Source organism: Ursus americanus, chromosome 33 (assembly GCF_024610735.1).
Source record: "Ursus americanus isolate L20-20 chromosome 33, mUrsAme1.1.p, whole genome shotgun sequence".
NCBI classification, from domain to species: domain Eukaryota; kingdom Metazoa; phylum Chordata; class Mammalia; order Carnivora; family Ursidae; genus Ursus; species Ursus americanus.
Window position 1 is genome coordinate 15,664,950 of NC_142159.1, and position 23,806 is coordinate 15,688,755.

Genomic DNA, 23,806 nt, shown 5'->3' on the forward strand with positions numbered 1-23,806 from the left:
TATTAATTTCCCAGGCAACTGGAGTAGTTAATATTTTCTTCCTTTTAGGTAAATAATACAATTTACAGGTCTTTATTTCCTGTTTAATAAATGCTAAGTAACTTAGGACCTTTCCTTTGTTCTAGAGCTATTTCCAGCCTTAGAACTGAACGGAGTCCATATTTTCATTTATAGCTATGAAGAGGTCCTAATTTTTGAATTTTAGTAACACAACTTTTTCCCACTGGAAATAAGGATTCAGAACCATCATGGCAGTACTATTCATTTATTTGGCTACGATTCAGAGTGAAAACAGTAACTTTTCATTTTTTATATATAGAAATATAATTTTAGTAGTCTTTATTTAGAAGTAATTTGGAATATGAGCACTCTCACCATCTAATGAATAGGTGAATTTTCCCTATTCCTGTTATTCTATACAATCCAGATATGATCAAATGTAAATTGCATGTTGTACATTCTGAAAAGTAGTTACTTAAATAACATATAATAAATGGTATGCATCCGAACTGATTTATTTTATTTTCTATTCCTATTCTCAATGAGACTTATTGATTTGGAAATATTTTTTATTAACACTTTTTCAAGTGGCCCTACTCACCCCAAATTCATTCACACCTTAATTCCCCTTCATGTCTAAAACACACACACACACACACACACACACAACACACACACACACACACACACACACACAGAAAATCAGAATTGTGCAGGGACTCTGCTCTGATAGCACTGATAGAATTCAATGTAGGAGATTATGGCTAACGAAAAAATGACCTTACATCTCTGAGGAGAGACATAGCTTTGTATTTCGGCTTTTGTGTAACCCTCAAATCCAGAACAAATATCTGCATGGAAAGTGATGTAGAACAAGTGTTCTTGTCCTTTCTTGTGTATTTCCTGTTCCCTCCCAAGTTGAACAACGACTACAATTTTTTCAACCTACTCCGCTAGGATTTCAGGGCTATTTTTGATTCCAATAAAGTGACTGAGTGAAAATGAAGAGTTTCCTCTTAGCTCTGAAAAACAGATACTTTACTAAGATTTCTGACTCTGAGAAGATACCATCCTTGTCCCGGAATCTAAAGACATTTTAAGGGGAAAATGCCTTTAGATACTTTACAAGTTGCATTTTACCTGTGTGATTATATGGACAAATGACGAGGATCACCCTTCAATATTGTTTTCTTGAATCAGTGACTGGTTTTAAAACCCATCATGTTTTGTTTTTCTAGCTTTGCTAGGTAGTTTATAAGTGAAGTTGACCACATCCCTTTGGTCTTTGACTTGGAGGAGGTTAAATTCCCTGTCAGATGTGATGTCTGCCATTAGGTGGAAAGTCTGTTTGTCCTTAGAAGGAATCCTGGAGAATGCATTTATACTAATGATTTTTTATGTTGTCTTCTCTTGCCGTGGTTAATAGTAATCATCTCTTTTCCTTCCCCTTTTCTGCTGCCTCTTTCCTTTTCTTGCTGTCTTCCGTACTTTTTGAATTATTAAATTGGCCTATATATTTTTTCTCGCTTTCCTTTTTCTTTTCTTTTCGTTTCTTTCTTTTCTTTTCTTTTCTTTTTTTTTAATTTTGTGATCTCCTGCCCCACTCTGTGTTCCCCACTTGCTTGGGTTCCATATTGCTAGTTTTTATGTTCGCACGCTCATTATCACCCTTTTTTGTACTTCAAATCCCAGCAGCTGTCCAGCCAGGTCCCTGAGCACAGCCCTGTGGTTTATGGGACTGTGGAGAGCGCTCATCTTGCTGCCAGCACCCCTGTCACTGCAGCTAGCGACCAGAAGCAAGGTTTGTGTATAATTGTTTCCCCCCCTTTTTTTAAATAATTAATTATATTGTCCTCAGCATTTAAGAGCAAGAGTGGAACAGCGGAGGGTTATTTAGATACCCACTTGTAAACAAAGCTTTGAAATGGAAAATCAAAGCGTTCTACCTCTCGGAAAGTAAAATAGGGTTGATGAGTAAAATTTTTTATTAATGCCTCACTGCTGATATATATTTATAAGTAAAAACTTAGTTGTCTGAAACTGGTTGTGTTTTTGTTTTTTGGTGGGGAAGGGGAACAAGGTTGGGGAAATAAAGTATATATTGCTTTACAATAATAACATCGTTTTATTTATATATTTATAATATATCTGTGTATCTTGCTGTTTTTAAAAACATGAAATATTTCTTCTTACAAATGTGGCTTCTGTGGCCTCAGTTCTGTAGTACTGAGTTTATTCTGGCTACATCATGCACTAGTATTTAGTCTTGATGAGTCATTATACTGTGTATCTTAATCATACTGAGGTCTCTACTCCTGTTTACCTTGAACATGAAGTGTAAAATGTTTGTTGAAATAAGTACACACATTGCCTTTTTGGATTATCATAGAAAACTCTAAGGGAAAGCTCATGTCAGAAAATGGGATATCACAGTCTTTCTTTTCTTATGTAGTTGGATGTAGGTTGACCTTAACCAAAATTGGGGAAAATTGGAAAAACACAGGGGAAAACATGTGACTTAGAGCATGCTTCTATAACGTTTCTGACTTCATTGTAAGAATGAATTGACAACATATGTGATTTCTAATTTTGTGATTTATCATTCCTCTAACACCCTTCACAGGTGGATGTTAGTAAATGTATTTTCTAAAAATTACTCCTAAAAAAGTACTTGGGAATTGGCACATAACCTAAGCAACGTTATTTAATATTACTGGTTTTTTAATAAGTTTTCGCACTTAGAAACTTACGTTTGATTTCAGTGTTTTCTAGAGCATACAAAGATAATAGGATGTTTTTCCCCTTTAGTATTGAGGAACCTAGTAAACTTGAACAGAGATATATCCTTTACATTGTTTTATAAGATTGTTCCAAACCAAAAAATAGGTAACAAACCCTAACTTGGCATGCTTCTAAAAGCTGCTCTGTCAGATACTTCTTTCAGCAGTGTGGAGTCAAGTTTTTTAATATGAAAGCCATTCACCTTGCAGGAGGGAGTGCACTTGGTAGGTATTGTAGAAGACACTTTCTGTCTCCAATGAGAGCATTTTTGAGTCAAAAATCAGAATGTTTTCAGAGTAAAGAAGAATTTTCAGGGTATTCTCTTAAAAACTTCATTATTTAGTTTGCACAGTTGTAATCTTTTTGCTAGTTAGAACTATGCTGAGGACATTGAATACTTAGCATCCAAAGAGGCCTCACAGTTTATCTATCCTCTATGCAAACTTCAGCTGGGCCACGATATAAAGAATTCATAAGATGTCTTAATGATGATAGCTCCGCCCTGCTACAATTTTTAGATTATGAAACACCTTCATTTTGTCACATTTAGGCCTTGATTTCCATAAGGAAGAATGCAGAACTCTAGGTTTCTTCTCGGTTTTTTTAAGCTTAGTGGAAATTTAAATAATAAACATTCCAGATTGATGTTCAATATAGATATGGGTGCATTGAAAATGTCTTAGGTAACCTTGATGAAAAGAAAAACCTGAATTTGAAGCAATAAGCATATTTTGTAGTGCTTATAAAGAACTCTGGGGGACTACTGCCGTTTCCTTCTTAGGACCAGTTGTTTTCCAGAAAACTCAGTTAATTCTGTTTCTAATTGTACCATAGTTTGCCAACACATAGAATAGTTTTCAGAGTGATTTTTAAACCAAACATATGTAATTCGAGTAACATTAGAAAGGGCTTAGCAATTTTCAGAAAAAATTTTTTACAGTTAAGAAATTTAAAAATTTTCTTAACTCTAGATTCCTTTTGAAGTTAAAGATATGAAAATGTACTGTTTTCAAAGATTGCTAGATTACCTTCAGAAAGAATAGACTCTGCATTCTGCAGTCAGATTGGTTTTTCTCTCAATGGAAATGTCATTACTGTGGGTTTGCATTGGGTAACAGAATCACATGTTAGCCCCAAAGTCTCCTACCAGCTTGCTTCACCCAAATACTTCTTTTTCCATATACCTTTGTTTTTTTCCCCTGAACTGGAAAAATGTAGGATTTGGAATCATTTTCAAGTCCCAACACTGACCAGTTATATGACCCTGGACCTATGACTTAATCTATAAAACACTCAGTTTCCCCATCTGCAAAACAGGAACATAATAGTTTCTACCCTAGCAGTGGTTGTAAGAGTTAAAGGACACTGTGTATGTATGTGTTTGACCCAGTTCCTACCACATAAGAAGTGCTTAATAAATGTGAGCTACCATTATTAAACTTACGGTTTTCTCAGAGTCTGTGATATGAACAGCTGAAATGGTTGCATGAACAGCAAATTGCCAGACAAATATGACATTTCCAATTGCTTGGTACTTTATAAAGATACAAAGACACAGGGAAGAACTTCAGCTTGGTTTGTAGAGAGAAAGCCATTGAATTAAAATCATCAATTGGCGTTGATGATGCCTAGACACAGCTTGATTGTTGTTTGCCATTGTTTGAGTAGGTACATCAGCCCAGTGTGTGGAGAATATGGTATGGACAGTGAAATACAAATAAAAGTTATTTGTTCCTTAGTTTTAGCCTTAGTGCCTTCTGAAATCACTCAGTACAGAGGAGATATTCAGTGAATGATTATTCTGTTGTAATTCAACGATTTATAGCAATGTTGTTCAGTTGGGGCTCCCCTGGAATTTAGGACAGGACTATTCTCTGTCAAGTGAGACTGTCCCTCAAGTTGCATGATGCTTACTGTTCCTGGTCTGCATGGTAGACCTTCTCAGTTACATGAGATTCCTGGCAACCAAAAGGTACCCATCTGGGCAGTTGGTTCCACTGCCATCTGAGAATAAAGGGAGCAGTTTGTTCCTTATAAATATGGCATTCATTGTATAAACTATGGATAAGTAGAAAGAGAAAATATCTCTCGTCTCATTATCTAGAGCCATTGTTAGTAAGCTTATTTCCAAACTTCCCAATATGCATATGTTAGTCGCATATATTTTTTTAAGTTACCAGATTAAGTTTATGTTCTACATACAGCTTTGTGCCCTGCTTTTTAAAAAACGTATCTTTTATTATAAACAACTTTCCATATCAATACTCTTTTAAAAGCCTATTTTAAATGATTGCATACTATACCATTATATGGCCCACACTGTTATTTCTTTAATAAATCCTTCATGTTAGACATTTAGTCTATTTCTCTCTCTTATTTTGTTGCTATTATACAGTGTTAATATAAATAGCCTTAAATCTTCCAGATCTCTATCTTTGCTCCCTCTTGCATGATTATTTCTTTAAAAAATTATTAAAGATGGAATTCCCACAATTTCCTAAAGATGGCCAAATGGTAGAGATATTTGTAATGCAGTATATTAGATTTCAGACTATCATGGCTTTGCAAAGCATACTCTTAATAGTAAAAGTTCTTAGATAAAATCACTGTTCTTTATTTAGATTAACTGTAGTATACTTTTCAGCTTTTGGTATTAAAACTTGAATGAATTAAAAGAGGCTTATTTCAGAATGAGGACCTCTCAAAATAAGGGTTTTTTTTGTTTCTAATTTTCTTCAAGTTAGATTTTTCTCAAGTGTATATAGAAATTTCAGTCCTATGTCTGCTTTTGTTTGTTTTTGGTATCAGATATTTTACTTTTCAAAATTAATAATAGAATTGACATACTTACTAGATTATTAATGTGAGAATTACTTTTTACTATTTACTGCTTCCAGGTTTCAGTGTTTATAAAGGGTGTATTTAATGTGCTTTCACAGTGCTTTCATGTAGCCCTTGTAGCGTTACCCCAGTGAGTTGGAAATTATTTTTGTAAGCGATATTTTAATAAATGTGTATTTATTATATATTTCTCATATATATATGTAATAGACAGATTTCTTTAAAATATTTTTGTCTTTTGCCCTGATAACATAGTCTGAGGGATTTGGCAGTGAGAGCCTAATGATCCTGTTTCTCCTGTACATCAAATAGGTGGGGTTCAATTTAAGAAGCGCTGGTCTCTACACCCATAAATTAAAATGAATTTTAAGGCCAGCAAAAGTAGTTAATGAACGATGAACGATAAATGATATTTAAAGGATGAATTATCCTTTTAATACCTAAATGGTAGTATTTACCATCTTCTTCTCTGATTAACAGAGCATATTTTCTATGACAAACTTAAGTACAATAATTTATTGTAAAGACTCATTTTCACTGATGCATAAAGATTTTTGGCAGAGAAAGTGAAGTCCCTTTCAGTTTAAACTGTCTTTTAGTAGTGCTTAAAATTTTTGTTGTTTGATGAACATACTCATGAGTATCCGTTTTTCCAGTGGAGCCTGTTTATCATGCTGCAGAAGCATCAGGCTGGAAACCAGTCTCAATCTCCTTTGGCTTCATCCACTCTGGAATGAATCACATATCAGTTTACCTAGAATTTTAGAATATGGAAATTTTCATGAATTACAGTTTCTTACATGTTTCTAGTATACCTTTATTGTGATCATCAGTTTCTTGCTCTCATTCTTTTTCATCTATACACAGATATGCACTTATATAGTCTCAAGTATTTCAGATGTATATATCATGTTTTTTTTAATTGGACTTGATTATCTGAATATTAACTTTGGTTTCTCCTTGAAGAATTTTTTTACAAGATAAATTTTCATTTTTATATTTTCATATTTTTTCTGGTTACATACATGCTGCCTCTTTTGAAAAATGAAAGTTAATTTGCAAATGAATTTTTATATTCAGGGACTTGATTTCACAGATAATAAATTGCACTGATAATAAATCACACCATGATAGCTTCTCTTAAAATATAGGTTTTTTTATACAAGTAATACACATTCTTTACAAAAATTCTCCTAAATGCAGTCATATGTAAAATAAAAATACCAATCTATAATAATTTAATCTGTACTTAGTTGTTCTTCAGCTGATCTGCCACTATAGTGTATCCTTGATAGAAAAGTCTTCTATAGGGAGCAAGATACATAGAAATGAAGGTCTTTACTTTAAAAAAAAAAAAAACAAAACCCTATTCCCATTTCCGGATGGCTTAGCTTCAGTTTTTTTTTTTTTTTTTTTAAGATTTTATTTATTTATTTGACAGAGATAGAGACAGCCAGCGAGAGAGGGAACACAAGCAGGGGGAGTGGGAGAGGAAGAAGCAGGCTCCTAGTGGAGAAGCCTGATGTGGGGCTCGATCCCAGAACGCCGGGATCACGCCCTGAGCCGAAGGCAGACGCTTAACGACTGCGCCACCCAGGCGCCCCCTTAGCTTCAGTTTTGATTAACTTTTTCATTGTATTCTTGATATAATTATTTGGTTAATTGTTGATTCCTCCTTTTACTCCAAAATAAACTTTATATTTGCTGATGATCAAGTAACACCAGGTATAACTAGAAAATATGGAGTGGCAGAGTAAGTCTAATAATTTGGTCTGTCTTCTGTTGCCTATGATTTCAGGTAAGAGATTAAAAGAACTGGCCCAAAATAAAACAGTATAATCTCTGATCGAAGAATTATTCTTAAACTCTTTTGTTTTTTCTTCCCCAGAAGAGAAGCCAAAACCCGATCCAGTGTTAAAGTCTCCTTCCCCAGTCCTTAGGCTAGTCTTTAGTGGAGAGAAGAAAGAACAAGCAGGCCAGACATCGGAGACAACTGCAGTAGAATCCATGCCAGAGCTTCCTCTGCCTCCATCACCTACCACTGTTTCTCCACTTGCTCGAAGTACAATTGCTTCCCCCACCTCTGCTGGTCTTGGCAGCCAGCCAATATTTGCCACTGCTGTAGATGACCGGTGTGAGCTCTCTTCCTCAAAAGAAGACACAATTCCTGTACCCAGCCCTGTATCTTGCACAGAGACATCAGATCCATCGCCAACAGATGTAATTGATGATGATATATGCAAGAAATCTTGCAGTGTAGCACCTAATGATATTCCACTGATTTCTAGTACTAATCTAATTAATGAAATGAATGGAGTTAGTGAAACATTACCAGCCACGGAGAGCATTGTGGAAATAGTAAAACAGGAGGTGTTGCCATTGACTCTTGAATTGGAGATTCTGGAAAGTGCCCCAGAAGAAATGAAAGTGGAGTGTGTTCCAGCCCCCATTACCCCTTCCACAGTTCCTTCCTTTTCTCCAGCTCCTCCAACTCCTCCAGCTCCTCCTCCTCCCACACCAGCCATTGTTCCTGCTGCTGCCACTAATGTTAGTACTGCTGGTGTTCCCACCGCAGTCCAGAGGGTCTTAGAAGAGGACGAGAGCATAAGAACTTGCCTTAGTGAAGATGCAAAAGCTACTCAGAACAAAATAGAGGTAGAAGCAGACGGGCAAACAGAAGAGAATGTGGATGCTCAGAACCTAAATTCAAGAAAGAGCCCCGGCCCAGGTAAGCTCTTGTGCCAGTAATTATTTTATGCTTGCTGAACATGAAAAAGAAGCAGTGTTTGAGTTATTTTTTAATTGGCTACTTTCCTTGACTTCCAGAAACATCAAATGAATGCTGACATTCGTAGTCTGATTTCTTCAATGGTGTGTTTATGTTTTAGTGCAGCCTGCAAAAGAGTTACTCCATTGTCTAAAAATGCAAATGAAATTTCAAATATACAAAATGCCTCCAAGGTATATGTCACTGTACATGTGTTTTTTGTTTTTCTTTTCTTTCTTTTTTTTTTTTTGCCTCGTTCATATGAATCAGTTCTTCAGTGGTTAATTTAGTAGCTTTGGGGCTGGAAACCAATTAAAACAAGCATACTGTATAGTCCTTAACCTATCTTCTCAAAATTTTAGAACCCAGTCAATCCTAAATGTAAAGGAATTCATCTTTTCTTTAATCTGGGATTTAGAAAAATAGGCATCACAACGTCAAAGTTTATAACTAGTTCTGAAAAATGAAAGTGCCCTCTGTGATTAACTCACAGAGAAATTTAATGCTCTTCATATTTTCCTTTAGAGGTTTCATTTTTTTCCTGTAATACTAATTTTATCATTATTATCATTAATATTGTCAGAATATTATATTCTTCCCAGTTCAGAATCATTTAGTTATTTAATGTAGCATCACCTAGGATCTTAGGAACTTAGGAATATTGGATTTTTATAATTTTTTTAAAAGATTTTATTTATTTGAGAGAGAGTGTGCAAGAGAGAGAGTGTGCATGAGCTGGGGGGAGGGGCAGAGGGAGAGGGAGAAGCGACTCCCCACTGAGCACGGAGCCCAACATGGGGCTGTCCCAGGACCCTGAGATCATGACCTGAGCCTAAGCATACACTTAACCAACTGAGCCACCCAGGTGCTGTCCCTTTTTTTTTTTAGAGAGGGAAAGAGAGGTGGGGAGAGGGGGAGAGGGAGTGCGAGTGAGCTGGGGGTGTGTGGGGAGGGACGGAGGGAGAGGTAGAGAATTTTAGCAGCCTCCACGCCCAGCACAGAGCCTGACTCAGGGACTTGATCTCCCGACCCAGAGATCATGACCTGAGCAGAAATCAAGAGTCGGATGCTTAACCGACAGAGCCACCCAGGTGCCCCTGAATTTTTATGATTTTAATAAAAAATTATCTGAGGCTGGGGTGCCTGGGTGGCGCAGTTGTTAAGCATCTGCCTTCGGCTCAGGGCGTGATCCCAGCATTCTGGGATCGAGCCCCCACATCAGGCTCCTCTGCTAGGAGCCTGCTTCTTCCTCTCCCACTCCCCCTGCTTGTGTTCCCTCTTTCGCTGGCTGTCTCTGTCAAATAAATAAATAAAATCTTTTAAAAAAAATTATCTGAGGCTTACCAAGTAGAGTCATTAGCCCATAAGAATATGGCTTTGAACAAGTCAGCATAGCCCATCTGGTGGGTAGTGCCCCTCACAGTATATTTTGCTCTCTGTATACCTCTTAGGTTAAATTATACAATTAGAAAATTGCGTGCTCCCCTAGCAGTTGATCTAGAGATGCACTGGGTGGGGAGGTTTCAGTCATCAATATCCTTCGTGTTTATTGGTTTTTTTTTTTTTTTTTTTTTTTGAGCTATCTAATTGATAGGGAAACTCAACAAATCAAAAACCTGATCCCTAGTTTTAAGATACAGCTTTCCCACACAGCTCAGTTCTTGAGGCAGTTTCCTCCTGAATTTCTTAGGGGGGGTTGTCTGGTTCCTTGGAACAGTAGAACATCTATTTCAACATAGTGCAGCAGTGCAAGTGGTGAGGGCAGAGAGTAATTTATCATAAAGTTTGTGAATCACCTGTTTCCTGAAGAGACTGGCCTCCATCACATCAGAATTCCAAGTGTCATCACTATTTTAGGAACCTTCTTTCTTGGTCGGGTGATGACCTGAGGCTTTATGAAAAAACAGTTTGGACGGCCCCAGTGAATGCCCCCAAGGAACACTCCTTTGTTGGAGAACAATAGTTTGTTTGACCCTTCATTGTCTCCTTTCACATACCCACCTGTGAGTTGTCATCCAGCAGCTAGTAATGTGGTAGTTACAAAATTAGGAGGAGCTATTGAAGACAAGTGTTTAAAAAAACAAAGAAAACAAAGGACAGAAAGATAAAATAATCATAGGGAATACAAGTCAGAGATACAAACCATACCGGAGTCCTGAAATAAGTAAAGAAAGAGCCCACACCAAACTCATACTTCTACTCATTCCTGACAATGTTTGGTTTCTTAGCAGTATGTCAGTTAGGTGGCCTGATATTTGCAAGACAGTGCCCAGGGGATAGATGGACAGACAAACAGATTTTAGGGCAAGTAATTTTCATACCATGGTTCCTTTTTTTTTGAAATGCCAATACTCTGGGAATTAGTAATATAAGTCACTAGCAGCTTAGTGAAAGTATGTAGATACTTCAGCAGTAACCAGAGGATAGCTAGAAAAGAACAAACTGTCTTTTGCATGATTTAGGGGTGAGGGTAGAGTTTGGTGATGTCAGGAAGTAAAGTGTTCGGGCACTTCTCTAGCTTTATGATTTTTTTTTTTAATATTTTATTTTTATTTATTCGACAGAGATAGAGACAGCCAGCGAAAGAGGGAACACAAGCAGGGGGAGTGGGAGAGGAAGAAGCAGGCTCCTAGTGGAGGAGCCTGATGTGGGGCTCGATCCCATAATGCCGGGATCACGCCCTGAGCCGAAGGCAGACGCTTAACCGCTTAACCACTGTGCCACCCAGGCGCCCCTAGCTTTATGATTTTTTTAACCTATAAATGTATTATATATAATAAAAGAACTAGAAGTTGTGTGATATCCCTTGATTTCTTATACTCTTCAGAATTCAAAGTAAATGAATCTGAAGAACCCATGTAAATAGCACTTTTTAAATTATAAAGCTGCCAAAACATTCCTGGCCCTCTTATTTCTGTACAAATTTTTTAATGTTGATGCCACAAAAGTTAACATTAAAAACTTAAATTATCATCACTCTTGTAGATATATCCATTTGAAGTTGTCCTGTTCTCGGTGACTACGATCTTATTTCCACTTACTCATTTAGCACCTTGTTAACTTTGAGAGATTATTAAATCATAACAATTTGGTTTGGATATCAGTCTTTTGTTGTTGACTTTTTAAAAAAATTATTAACTTGAGAAAGAGCAAGCACGAGCAGGGAGAAGAGCAGAGAGGGAGAGAGAGGGACAAGCGGACTTTGCACTGCATGCAGAGGCCCATCGGGCTCCATCAGGACCCCAAGACCATGATCCTAGCCAAAACCAAGAGTCCAACACTGAACTAGACCGAGCCATCCATAAACCCCGGTTGTTGACTTTTGAGAGTAGGTCTCACTGCATCTGCCTGAGGATAAAGCACTTTAAATCTTGCTTCAGAACACATTTGCTTTTGACAGATGTGATGCATAAAAATACTTAGTAGTTGGTATAGAGATACTTGTTTAAAGCTGTACTGTCAGACATTAGTCATATAATACCTTTTCTTCTGCTGGAAAACATTTTCTTGCAACTATTCTAGATCATATTTCTGACTGGAACAAACTACAGCAATTCTGGATGCTTAGGTGTTGAAGAGCAAGCCCTGTGAAATGAGAATTGTGTTTCTGTTCAGTGTACTTTGAAAAGCATCAGAGATTGGCCAGACTTTTGATTATTTAGTTCATACGATCACTTCAGTAATTAAAATCCGTATTAATTGGATATTTCTTGAAGTGTTAGGGTTTTTATTATGGTTTTGTGTACTTGTTGGGTAATAAAAGAGAGTTTCAGAACTTGTGGAAAAACATTCCCCACTCATCATCCAGCAATTCATTGTTATATAATTTCCTGGAGGGTGTACTATGTAACGTGCATACCGTGTGATATGAACTTTTCACTTTTGAAAATAATAATGAGTTTAGTTTTTTTATTATCTCTATTTGATATAAAAATATTATTTGAAATTCCTTTGGCAGAGGGATGTTTCTAATCTTTTATAGTGTCTTCTGGCTCTTGCTCATAGTGCATTGTTTCTTCATATATGTTATAAACTTGTTTTATGAATTCTTCTTCAGCAAAACTTTCCTGGATGTATATTGTGGGCAGGTCATCCCAAAGCAGGTTTGTGTTTGCTTTATTTACCGCATGTCTTGAAGAAAGCGTTAGCTAGACCTTAATCTGAGTTTAATGCCCTAAATCTTCTTTCATATTCCAAACAACGTGTGAAGGCATTCCTTGTGGATACAATTTTTCAGGATGACAACAGTCCCTTTCCAGTTAGGTGAAACCAAGCATCCTTCTTTGTCTTTACTCTGTATTGATTCACTGTTTTATTTTGTTCTCTTTTATTGTTTTAGCTACCTTTTCAATGAAGCTGTCACTCTATTAGGAGTCTCAGGGGTTTTTGTGAGAACCTCAATTCCAATCCTCACTTCTCTGGGATCCAAGATCTTTTCTCTCCCACATTGATGTTAAAATGTAAACTCCTTGCTTTTAAAGTCTGGCATAGCATCCCACATCCCTGGTAGTGTAGTGACTATAGTAGTAGCAACAACTCACCTTGTTTATGTGGCTTCCAGGAGTTTCCCTTATATTCTTGGAAGCTCAACTAAGGTTGAGGGGTGGTTTCCAGAGTCTGTAGGTTGCAAGATGAGAGATTTATTTCTCAAATGGAGGTACGTTTGTATGTTTTGGTGCGTGTTAATAAAATACTGATCCATACAGCCAGTGACATTGCTGTTCTCTCTTGGTTTTGATTCACTTCAGTATAAAATGAGCATAGTTTAACTCAGGAAGATATGTTTTAATAATAATCCTTGATTCATTTTCACCTGTGAGAATATTCACAGTACCTTAAAAGAAATAAAACATAAGTAAGCATAAAAGCAGAGAAATAAAAGCCTTTCAGTTTGGGTAGACTAACCTGAGTCTCATGTGTAAAACGATGATCTGAAGGTCAGCAACAGGAATTAAGAATCTGAAATTTATTTTTGCCTTTGCTCAACATACACCTTCTAAGAAATATTTTAAACATCCTGGAATATTTAGTTCCTGCGGCTAAAAGCAGATCACCTGTGATTTGATGTGCCACAAGCCTAATCCCTCCCTAATCTACATCCTTATAATTTGATTTCTCATACTCCTCTAGAGGAAATACGTTCTGAAGCCTTATGGGCAGGACTTCTTACATGTTCCTGGTTCCATGTTATCTATCAAAATCAGGAGAGCAGTCTAAAACAAGGGCTTTTGCCTCCCTTTTTCAGAGGCTTGAGTTTGAGTGATCCTTAGGGATAAATAAATTAAAATGATTGACTTTCCTCAGCTTATTTATAAAAATACTTGAAACAAAGCTGCCTGAAAAGTACATTTCTGCCATGTGATTTCTACTTTCTTGTTGCTCTTCACAGTGAAATCTTAAAGCATTATCTGGAAAATACTGGGGTTGGGTCAAGTTCTTTATGTATGTATGTATGTATGTATGTATGTATTTGAGAGACAGAGCAAGCGAGAGCATTTGGGGGGGGCGGGCAGGTGTCAGAGGGAGAAGCGGACTGCCCAGTTCCCAACGCAGGGCTCCATCCTGGGACTCCGGGATCATGACCTGAGCTAAAGGCAGACATTTAACTGACTGAGCCACCCAGGTGTCCCTCAAGTTCTTTTATATGCTGGAGAATGAGCCCAGACACCTAATGGTGGAACGTACTAACAGACTCAAGTGCCAAGCCTTCTGGCAGGCCCCTTGTACAATCTTTCATCTTCATATGATAGACACTTTGCTACTATTTATAGTAGTTGATTTCTTTGCAGCATGAGTCTCAAAAGTTTCATTCATTGGATATTAATAAACTTAATCATACATCTCCATGCATAGACATGGATTCTTTGTTCAGAATTCAGCCCACTTTTCCCCAGACTTAGTAATTTACTTCCAAAAGAAACCATTGTGCTTACCTGCTTCCAGACGGAGTGATCCAGACAGCTTGGGGAATGCTAGTCTCTGTTGGGCAAAAGAGAGCTCTCTCCAGGAAAACTTAGTCTTGCTAAAAGTTTTTTCTTCTTCCAGTGCTTATCTCCAGCTTGCACACAGTAGTCTTGAGTCTTGTTTCTAATACTTTTGACAAGAAAATTTGCCCTACTAGTGCAAAAGAGGATCCAAAATACATTTTCTTCAATGTATGTCTTTTCTCTATTTGCTATTGCTGTATTAGTAGTACTTGCTAATTTTGTTGGAATCATAATAAAGTCGTGTTACTTTTTTAATTTTTACAGAGTCTTTTGTCAGGCATTAATCTTATGATTTAAGCAGTTACTCCTGGGATGGAGTTGTTCCTATTTTGCTGATATAAAAAATAACCCATGCAGTGGTAAGTTAGGTTTCTCAGAGTCATAGGAAGAATTATAACTCAAGCCTTCCTTTACCTCACATTTCTGTTATTTTTTCTAACATGCTTTCCATATTACTATAAAGTTCTTTGAATATTTTTGGGATTTAGGGGCTTGTGACCCACATTCAGAGGGAGATGTGGAAGCCCACCTGTTTCAACTATACAGATAGTTAATGAGGGCCTACTATGAGTCAGTTGTTATTCTGGGCATTTGTGGTTTCTAAGAATTGAAGAATCCAAAAGATCTCTGCCTTCATAGTATGTTAGAAAGTTTGTTTTATTTTGTTTTTTAAGATTTTATTTTTAAGTAATTCTACACCCACCATGGGGCCAGAACCCACAATCCGGAGATCAAGAGTCACATGCTACAGTGACTGAGCTGGCCTGGTGCCCCGTATGTTAGACTGTTTTAAGTGATATAAAAATAATCAAGCAGGGAAAGGAATGTTGGAGAGGCAGCAGGTTTTAATGTTTAAATAACATGATCATAGTTGTAGTCTTCAAGGAGTATGAGATTTAAGTAGAGATGGAGGAGAATGATTATCTGAGCTATTCTCTTGTGAAAATCTGTGGTTTTCCTGCAGCTTTTTCCTTTGAGAAATGTTGGTTAGCTATACCCCATCTTCTCTATTCTTAAATTCCAGTAGGCAGAGTACTACTGGACAATACCTGCCACTGTGAATGTAGATATATCTACCAATTCATGCTCTCTGCCCAGCCATTCCTATATGACTTGCCTTTTATAAAATCCTACACTCGGCCCAACCCTCCTCACCCTCAGCAGATGACCTTGTATCTTTGTTTAGAATACTGAATACATTAAGTATGCCTTTTTTAACCTTCTGCTGGAGCTACTAACGTGACTCCATCCAAACTCTCATCGGAGTTTCTTAGTTGTCCCTTGCAGTCTCCTATATATTCACTGCCTTAAACTTCTTTGTCCTTGTAAATCTGCTGAACACACACCCTCAATCCTACACATCCATTTAGCTGCCACTGAAACTCGCTGTTCTTGTCTCATCCAGGTTTCCCAAGAATAGTCTATAATTTTGCTACTTCTCTGTTCACTCTTAACTAACATCATCTGCTTTCTGCCCCCAGCATGCTGTCTTATGGTTTTTTCACAAAATGTAACACTACTTGTTGCTCTCTCCTTTTTTTCTTTAGTAAGATTTATTGCATATAATTTCTTTGCAGTTAAGTTCACTCCCTTTAGCATTCATTTCTGTGAATTTTGACAGACACATAAAGTCGTGTAATCACTGCCACAGTCAAAATAAAGAACAGTTCGCTCACCGAAGAGAATTCCCTTATATTTGGGTCATGTTCTAATTCTGTTATCATTCAACACGTTCTTAGGTTTGGTTTCATCTACTCTGATGGTAGATGGCTCCCAGTGGTATATGCAGATGACTTCCAAATTTTTATCTCCATACTCAACTTCTCTTCTGAGTTTCTGTCTTCTGTTTCCTGTTGCCCGCCAAATATCTCTGTTTGGGAATCCCAGAGCTATCATGGATTTAACGTGTCTACTGTTGAACTAATCACCTAGTTCCCTAAACCTGTTCCTTCATCTCAGTTAATGGCACTGGCTTTACATAAGCTAAAATCCTGAAGCCGCTGTTGATGGACTTATTGCTTGAGTTACTCATCTTTCGTGTATAATCATTAATAGGGTTCTCTGATTATTGCCTGATACGGTTGTTGAATTTGTCCTCTCCTCTCCGTTTCCTGCTCTCACTGCCTTAGGACCTTTCATGCCCCTGGCATGTCCAGTTTTGCCCCCCTTCAGGTTCATTCTCCACCAGGCAGTCGTCTCTTTAAAATGTAGATCTGATTTTACCACGCCTTTTTCATATTTCTGCTTAAACCCTTTAGGATGTTGGGTGGCATTGGGGGGCATTCACCTTCAAAACAAACTCTACCCTTCTGCTTTTTACTAAAAGATCTTCTTGTTATATTTAGTTATAGTAATAATCTTCTGAATATATATGCATGGGATCTGTATGTTACTTTTTGTGTATTTGATTAATCTCAACACTATCAATAAAGTGTAGCGGTCAAGATCAAGACAACAGTCAGACATGCCTGCACCTTAGCCTTCCCCCTGTCTGTCTCTGTGACCGTGGGCCAGTTTCTTAACCTCTGAATTTGTTTTCTCGTCCAGAGTTTGAAGATGACAATTGTATTTACTTCATAAAGTTCTAGTAAACATAAAATGTGATATATGTAAAGCACTTAGCACAGTGTCTAACACATGATAAGCACTCTGTAAATGTTAAATATTAATACTTCTATTTTCAGCTAGTATTAAGGGACCAAATGTTCCCTTTGAACTGTACTAATATTACACAGAATAAATGGGTGTCGTTATCACTGTCCTTAGGAATTTATGTTCCAAAGAAGAGAAGCTCAACAAGATGATACCACCTCAAGAGTTCTTAATTAAATCCTGAGCATGAAATGGTAGAAAGTCCTTCACAATAGTCCCTTATGTGTGTATAAATTTGATTATAGAGTCTTTTGTGCCCATTGTATCATTTAACCTTCACAATGGCCAGACACCTCTGATGGTGACCTCTGCTGTCATTTGGAAGGGAGGAGGTATGCTTAGAACAGTGAATTTTACCAGGAAAATCTATGCCACTGAAAAGCTTTAGACATGCGTTTAAGGAGAGGATACTAATAACATTAACTTCATGTTTAGGTCAGGAATAGAAAATTAGGAAAAAAAGCAGAGAGAGAAAAAGGAATGGGAAAAAAATGAATAGCCCCCAAGTGAAAACAACCTAAAAGTCCATCAGCTGACAAATGGATAAACAAATTGGAGGGTGTGTGCATATATAATACAGACTATTATTCTGCCACGAAAAGGCATGATGTACGGATACATGCTGAAACATGTATAGACCTTGAAAACATCATGCTAAGTGAAAAAGTCACAGAAGACCACATATCGTATGATTCTGTTTATGTGACATGTCCAGAATGGGCAAATTCTTTGAGACACAAAATAGAATTGTAGTTGTCAGAGGTTGAGGAGATGAGGAGGGAGTACTAATGGCTATAGGCTTTCTTTTGGGGATGATGAAAATGTCTGAAGTTAGATAGTGGTGATGGTCGCACAACTCTGTGACTATGCTATTGTGAGATAACAGAAAAAATATATATATTAAGGATTTGATTTATTTATTTGAGAGAGAGAGTGAGCAAGAGAGTGCACAGGAGCAGGGGCACAGGGAGAGGGAGAAACAGACTCCCCTGCTGAGCAGGGAGCCTGATGTGGAGCTCAATCCCAGGACTCTCCGATCATGACCTGAGCTGAAGGCAGACGTTTAACTGACGGAGCCACCCAGGTGCTCCAATAGAAAATATATATTGCTCTCTGTCACCCATTACAGGCACAGAGCTCCTAAAACCCGTGTAATTTACTAAGTGATAAGAACACTAGGAACATCCTCTTGTTCTAATTTTGGTCTTTTATCTCCATCAATGACACAGGGCTCCTAAAAGCCTTGTAAATTTCTAAGTGGTAGCACTAAGATCGTCTTGTTCTACTGAGGGGACTCTAGGTGGAGTGCTGGATGGCTCCTGGGTGGGGGCTGGTAACCAGAAAGACCAAGTCATTGGAAGTTTGGAATTTTCAACCCCATCCCCCATCCTCCTGAGAGAAGAAAGGGACTGCATATGGAATTAGTATTTGATCATACCTATGTGAGGGAGCCTCCATAGAATCTCAGGGGTAGGGGGTTCACAGAGCTTCCAGGCTGGCAACCATGTCCACACCAGTAATGAGTAATGTACAACAACTCCAGGGATGGAAACTTCTGTACTTGAGACCCTCCCAGACCTCGCCCTATCTATTGATATCTCTTCATCTGACTGTTCATCTGATCATTTGTATCTTTTAATAAACTGGTAAATGCAAGTACATGTTTCCCTGAGTTCTGTGAGCTGCTCTAGGAAATTTATCGAACCTGAGGAGAGGGTAGTCATTGGAACTTGTGATCTATACTCGGCCACCTGGGCTTTCGACTGGCATCTAAAATAGGAGTGAGGAGAACAGTCTTGTGAAACTGAGCCCTAACCTGTGGGATCTGACATCCTCGGGTTGATAGTGTTTGAATTGGGTTAAGTTGTGGAACACCGAGTTGGTGTCATGGAGAATTGCTTGTTCTGGAGGGGAAAACCCCATATATTGATGACGCAAAGTGTTCCAAGTAGTAAAGGAAACACACGATAGGAAATAACTGAGTTTTTCCCTACAAAGGGAAGTGGAAAGACTGGAGTTTTTCCATTACAGCTATGAACAACTGAATTGTATGCTTTAAAAAGGTGAACTTTGTAGTACATTAACTATTTCTCAATAAAGCTATTATTTTAGAAAAATGAGTAGGACTTCGAGTGGTTGTGTCACCAGCATATATAAGGATCTGTCAGAGACATCAGCCTTAGAATTTAATGCTAAAAACCCTGAAGCTAGAAATGAATCCAGTTAGGGAAGTTACGGGTTAGAAATTTAGGAAATAGATTTCAACAAAATCATCATAATCAACAGTACCAGACATGGAGGAATGTTGGGGTACAACCAAAAACCACATTGTTTTTTGATGTATTTTATGTCTGAACTGTGTATTATTTTTACTCTTTCTTATTGTTTTACTAGTAGCTACATCTTACCTGAGTTTGAGAGGGTGTTCTCAGCTAGGTAGTAAATGCACCACTGTAGTAGCTATTCTGGGGGCATTCATTGTTTGATGTCACAAATATGGAACACCTGACTGAGCTGTGAGAGCAATGTCGGTATTTATGGATGAAACACATAGGGGATCTGTGTTTTAGAAGTAATGATTCTGCATTTCCTTAGTGCTTAGTTAGCTTAGTTCTTGTATATTTTTGCTTCACTTGAGCCACTCTGGATAAATCCTACAACTTGACCTTTCTTGTCCTTCCAGCTGTCCATCCCATCCATTTATCCACCCAACTGTTCAATCCCCTGCCTTTCTAGTCCTTTTCATAGACTAGCAGATTATTACCCCAGCTATCACAGCTCTTTCTGCTTTGAGATTTCTCCTGGAAACTCTCCAGTAAAGTCTTCCAGAGAAAATAGTTTCTCTATGTATTTATCCAAGAGTTGTATAGACAGTTGTTATTTCAAAGGTCTAAGATCAGGACTCTCGGGTTAGCCTTCAGCTAAGGCCCTGTGTTAATCCTCATCTCTCCCTATTTTACTTTGTTTTGACCAGTCCTTCACGCCTGTTTAATAGTTGCGAAGTCCCACGTTGTTGCCTTGATGCTCTCTTCTCAGCCTACAGCATGCTAAAGAACCTGTTGACAATTTTTTCAGTATGGTTGTCTCCACAAAATTTTCCATTCTGTAATTCCTCGACTCCTAACGCCTAAATATAATTCTATCAGTTCACAATATTTGGGAACTCCGTGATCTTACAGAGAGACAGATGTGTAAATCTAGGATGGGTAAGGTGAAGAAATGAGGAAGTACATCTGTTAGGGTGTGTTTTATTACTCATAGTGGCTCCCCCAGATTAAGGTTTCAGTAGTCTTGGGCACTTTGCAGAGCACTGGCAATGTGGTCTCAGGGATGGTCAAATGGGAAGGTGTTTTTTTCACCCATTTTCTTGCATATTCAAGGCAATGAGCCTTAGTGTTGAATTAGAGGTGAAAAGCATTGAGTAAACAGAAAGATAGGTACTTGTGTTGTAGTCTATTGTCTAATTATCTGTGCTGTAGTGATTGACATTTCTTCATCTGCTGGACTTACCTTCAGTTGCAGTCTATTTTGATTATGGTAGCAGTGGTACAAAAGCATTTGTTAAAATGCAGAAATGCCTAGATTAATGCAGAAAGAGCAGTTAAATACAATACAGACACTTAGAAAATATGCTGATGGTCTCACTGGAGTCATCTTTCCTCTTACTGCTGACAGAATTGCATATGCACTGTTCTCTGCCTTTTGGGAACAGATCTTTTCCTTTAAGTCACTTTGCCATTTTATTTTCCTCATGACTTGACGTACTATGCCCTAGTGGTGACAGAGAAACTGTTCTTCACACTGCCCTCCCTTGTTTAACTCCACATCCTCTCCTGCTACAAAACAAAAGACTTCTTAACCAAAATTTAAATGAAGCTGGAATTCAGATGAGAAGGTACAGGAACAAGCCAGAGTTAAGAGTCAGGGTGTTGTGTTGGGAAGGGCTTTTCAGTTACATCTGTGTTTTAATTCTAGCTCCAACCTCTCTACTGTTCCTGGGGTTGGGGCAATTGAGTTAACCTGTCTGTATTTCAGTTTCCTCATCTCCGAAATGGAAATAATATACTTTGTATTGCAGAGAAGGAGACTGAACCAGTGTTTATTGTTGTAGAGAGACATTAACTTTGGATTGGATTTTGCTTGAAGGGCATTTATTCATTAACAGGAGACCAGTAAGATGCAGTCCTTATCTTCAAAGGGCTCACACTATAATATTGAATTCTTTTTTTTATTTTAAGATTTTATTTATTTATTCGACAGAGATAGAGACAGCCAGCGAGAGAGGGAACACAAGCAGGGGGAGTGGGAGAGGAAGAAGCAGGCTCCCAGGGGAGGAGCCTGATGTGGGGCCCGATCCCAGAACGCCGGGATCACGCCCTGAGCCGAAGGCAGACGCTTAACTGCTGTGCCACCCAGGCGCCCCTATAATATTGAATTCTTAACTTGTGTTCCTGTCTTTGTGTAGAATAGCAAAGACACATTAAGTGTGTTGGTGGTAAAATTTTTAGTGCTGGTGGGGCAGGAAATGGTCCCGCAGAGTAGGAGGTAAATTCCTAGCTTTGATATGCTTCAGAAACTAGAGAAACATGTGGTCTTAAAGACTGTGAAGTAAGTGATTGCTCGTGGTGGATTTATTCTCATCCAAGTGAATCCACTTTATTTTATTTTTTTAAGTTTTATTTATTTAAGTAATCTCTACACCCAGCATGGGGCTCAAACTCACAACCCCTAGATCTAGAGTTGCATACTCTTTTGACCAAGCCAGCCAGGCTCCCCCGAGTGAATCCATTTAAAAATCTTTGGATCTTAAAGTTCCACATTCTTAAGTTTTTGAGTCATTATCAAAAAAGAAGACTTTTCCTTGCCTTAATTTCAGAATAATTAAAATGCGTGCTTTCTTTCATGGTTTTTGTGTTGGTGTTGTTTCTAAAAACAACACATATCCGTTAGAGAAAATTCATTATAAAATTTTGAATTTTGTCTTGGCAAAAAGAAACAGGACAATGGGTATATAAAAGGTTAACCTGTCTGCAGAGTACCTGTGAGTTAAAAAAAAAAAAAAAAGAGGAAAAAAACCAATAAGCTAATAGAAGATTGAGTAAATAATAAAAATAAAAATTTATAGAAAAAAAAGAATAGCCCCCCCATAAAAAAGAAAGAGAAGAAAAGATGCCTATCGATTACAGAATGGGAAATACCATGTTTTAGCTATAATATCAATACCTGTGAGAAGGGAGGAAATACAACTCATGTATTTGTGTAAGAGTTACTTTTACCTTTCTGGAGCTAAATCTGGCAAGAAAATAGCAAAATATCTTTTAAGAGGAATTGTACGTATCTGCTCTGGAATATTGTGCAGCTAATATATGAATGAAATAGAACTGTGTGATAACCTGGAGAGACTTTCATAATAAATTAAGGGAAAATAAAGCATTTTGCAAAATAACTTTTATATGACTCCATTTTTCTATTTAAAATAAACGTATATATTTGATTATGATTATTCGTATGAGTCATTAAGGTGTGGCCAATTGTATACCAAAGAGGGTTAATGTTTACCTCATGCCACTAGAGTTAGTTGGGAAAGGAGGTATTACCTTTATATTTGTTTCAATTGTTACTTTTGTCATTTAAAAAAAGAAAATTAATAGATAAAAAGCAACAACAGCTAGGAAGGAAAAAAAGCCCTTGGAGTCCCATTACTCGGATGTACAGATATATATTTCTTTTCATAAATGGAAGAATACTATACAAGCTATTTCAAAATCTTTAAAAAACACTATCATTTTTTAGCAGGTTTATAATAGATACATGGATATGCTTACGTTTTAATTTTTTTTAGAGACCACCCGAGCCATTTTAACATCTTTATTGAGGTGTAATTCTCATAAAGTTAACATGTATATATTTAAAGTATTGTATTAGTTTTGACATATGTATATATGCTCATGAAATTATTACTGCCATCAAAGTAATAAACATAATTATCACCCCCCAAAATTTCCTTATACCTCCTTATAAATCCCTCTGAGCTGCACTATGCTCACTCCATTCCAAAGGGAAGCACTGATATGCTTTCTGTCTCTGTAGATTAGTTTATATTTATTAGAATGTCATATAAATGAAATCAGAAAGCAGAAACTTTGATCTTTTTCACTCAATAGATATATCCATATTGTTGCATATGTTAATAGCTCATTTTTTAAAAATTAATATACTATGGAGTACCATAATTTGTTCACCTATTGGTGGACATTTGAGTTGTTTCCAATATGGAGCTATTAGGGCAGAGTTCTGTGAACATCTGTGTAAAAGTCTTTTTATGGATATATTTTGTCATTTCTCTTGAGTAAATACGTAAGAGTGAAATGGCTTGGTTCCATGTAAATGTATGTTTTAACCTTTTAAGAAACTGCAGACCATTTTCCAGATATTTGTGCCATTTTACATCCCCACCAGCAGTGTATGAGAATTTCAGGCTCTCCTTTCTCTGGTGAATTTTCTTAAAACCTTTTCCCCAAATATGTTATGTATATTATATGTGAGTCTTTTTGGATTTTCTGGTTTTCAATTGATGTAGTTTTCTTTCTTGATGCTAGTGCCACACTGTCATGATTTCTGAGGCTTGTAATAATTCTTGTAATGAGATAGTATTGAGTCCTCCAGCTTTATTCTTTTTCAAAATTGTTTTGGCCATTCTAGGTCTTTTGCTTTTTTATGGTAATTTAAATTTTCGCATTTTTTATTAAGTTTTTTATCTTAATTTCAGCACAGTTAA

General features: G+C 37.3%; 1 protein-coding gene across 22 annotated transcripts in view; it reads left to right on the forward strand.

Annotated features, from left to right (window-relative positions):
• EIF4G3 (eukaryotic translation initiation factor 4 gamma 3) overlaps positions 1-23,806 on the forward strand; it is a 332,371-nt gene that overhangs the window by 207,501 nt on the left and 101,064 nt on the right. For 18 of the 22 annotated variants that reach the window (XM_045782022.2, XM_045782017.2, XM_045782024.2 and 15 more), the window contains 2 exons: positions 1,693-1,801; positions 7,511-8,350. In XM_045782022.2, the coding sequence (XP_045637978.2) occupies positions 1,693-1,801; positions 7,511-8,350 (949 nt within the window). The remainder of the gene's footprint in view (positions 1-1,692; positions 1,802-7,510; positions 8,351-23,806) is intronic. The other 4 variants (XM_045782018.2, XM_045782020.2, XM_045782027.2 and 1 more) reach the window with 1 other exon arrangement.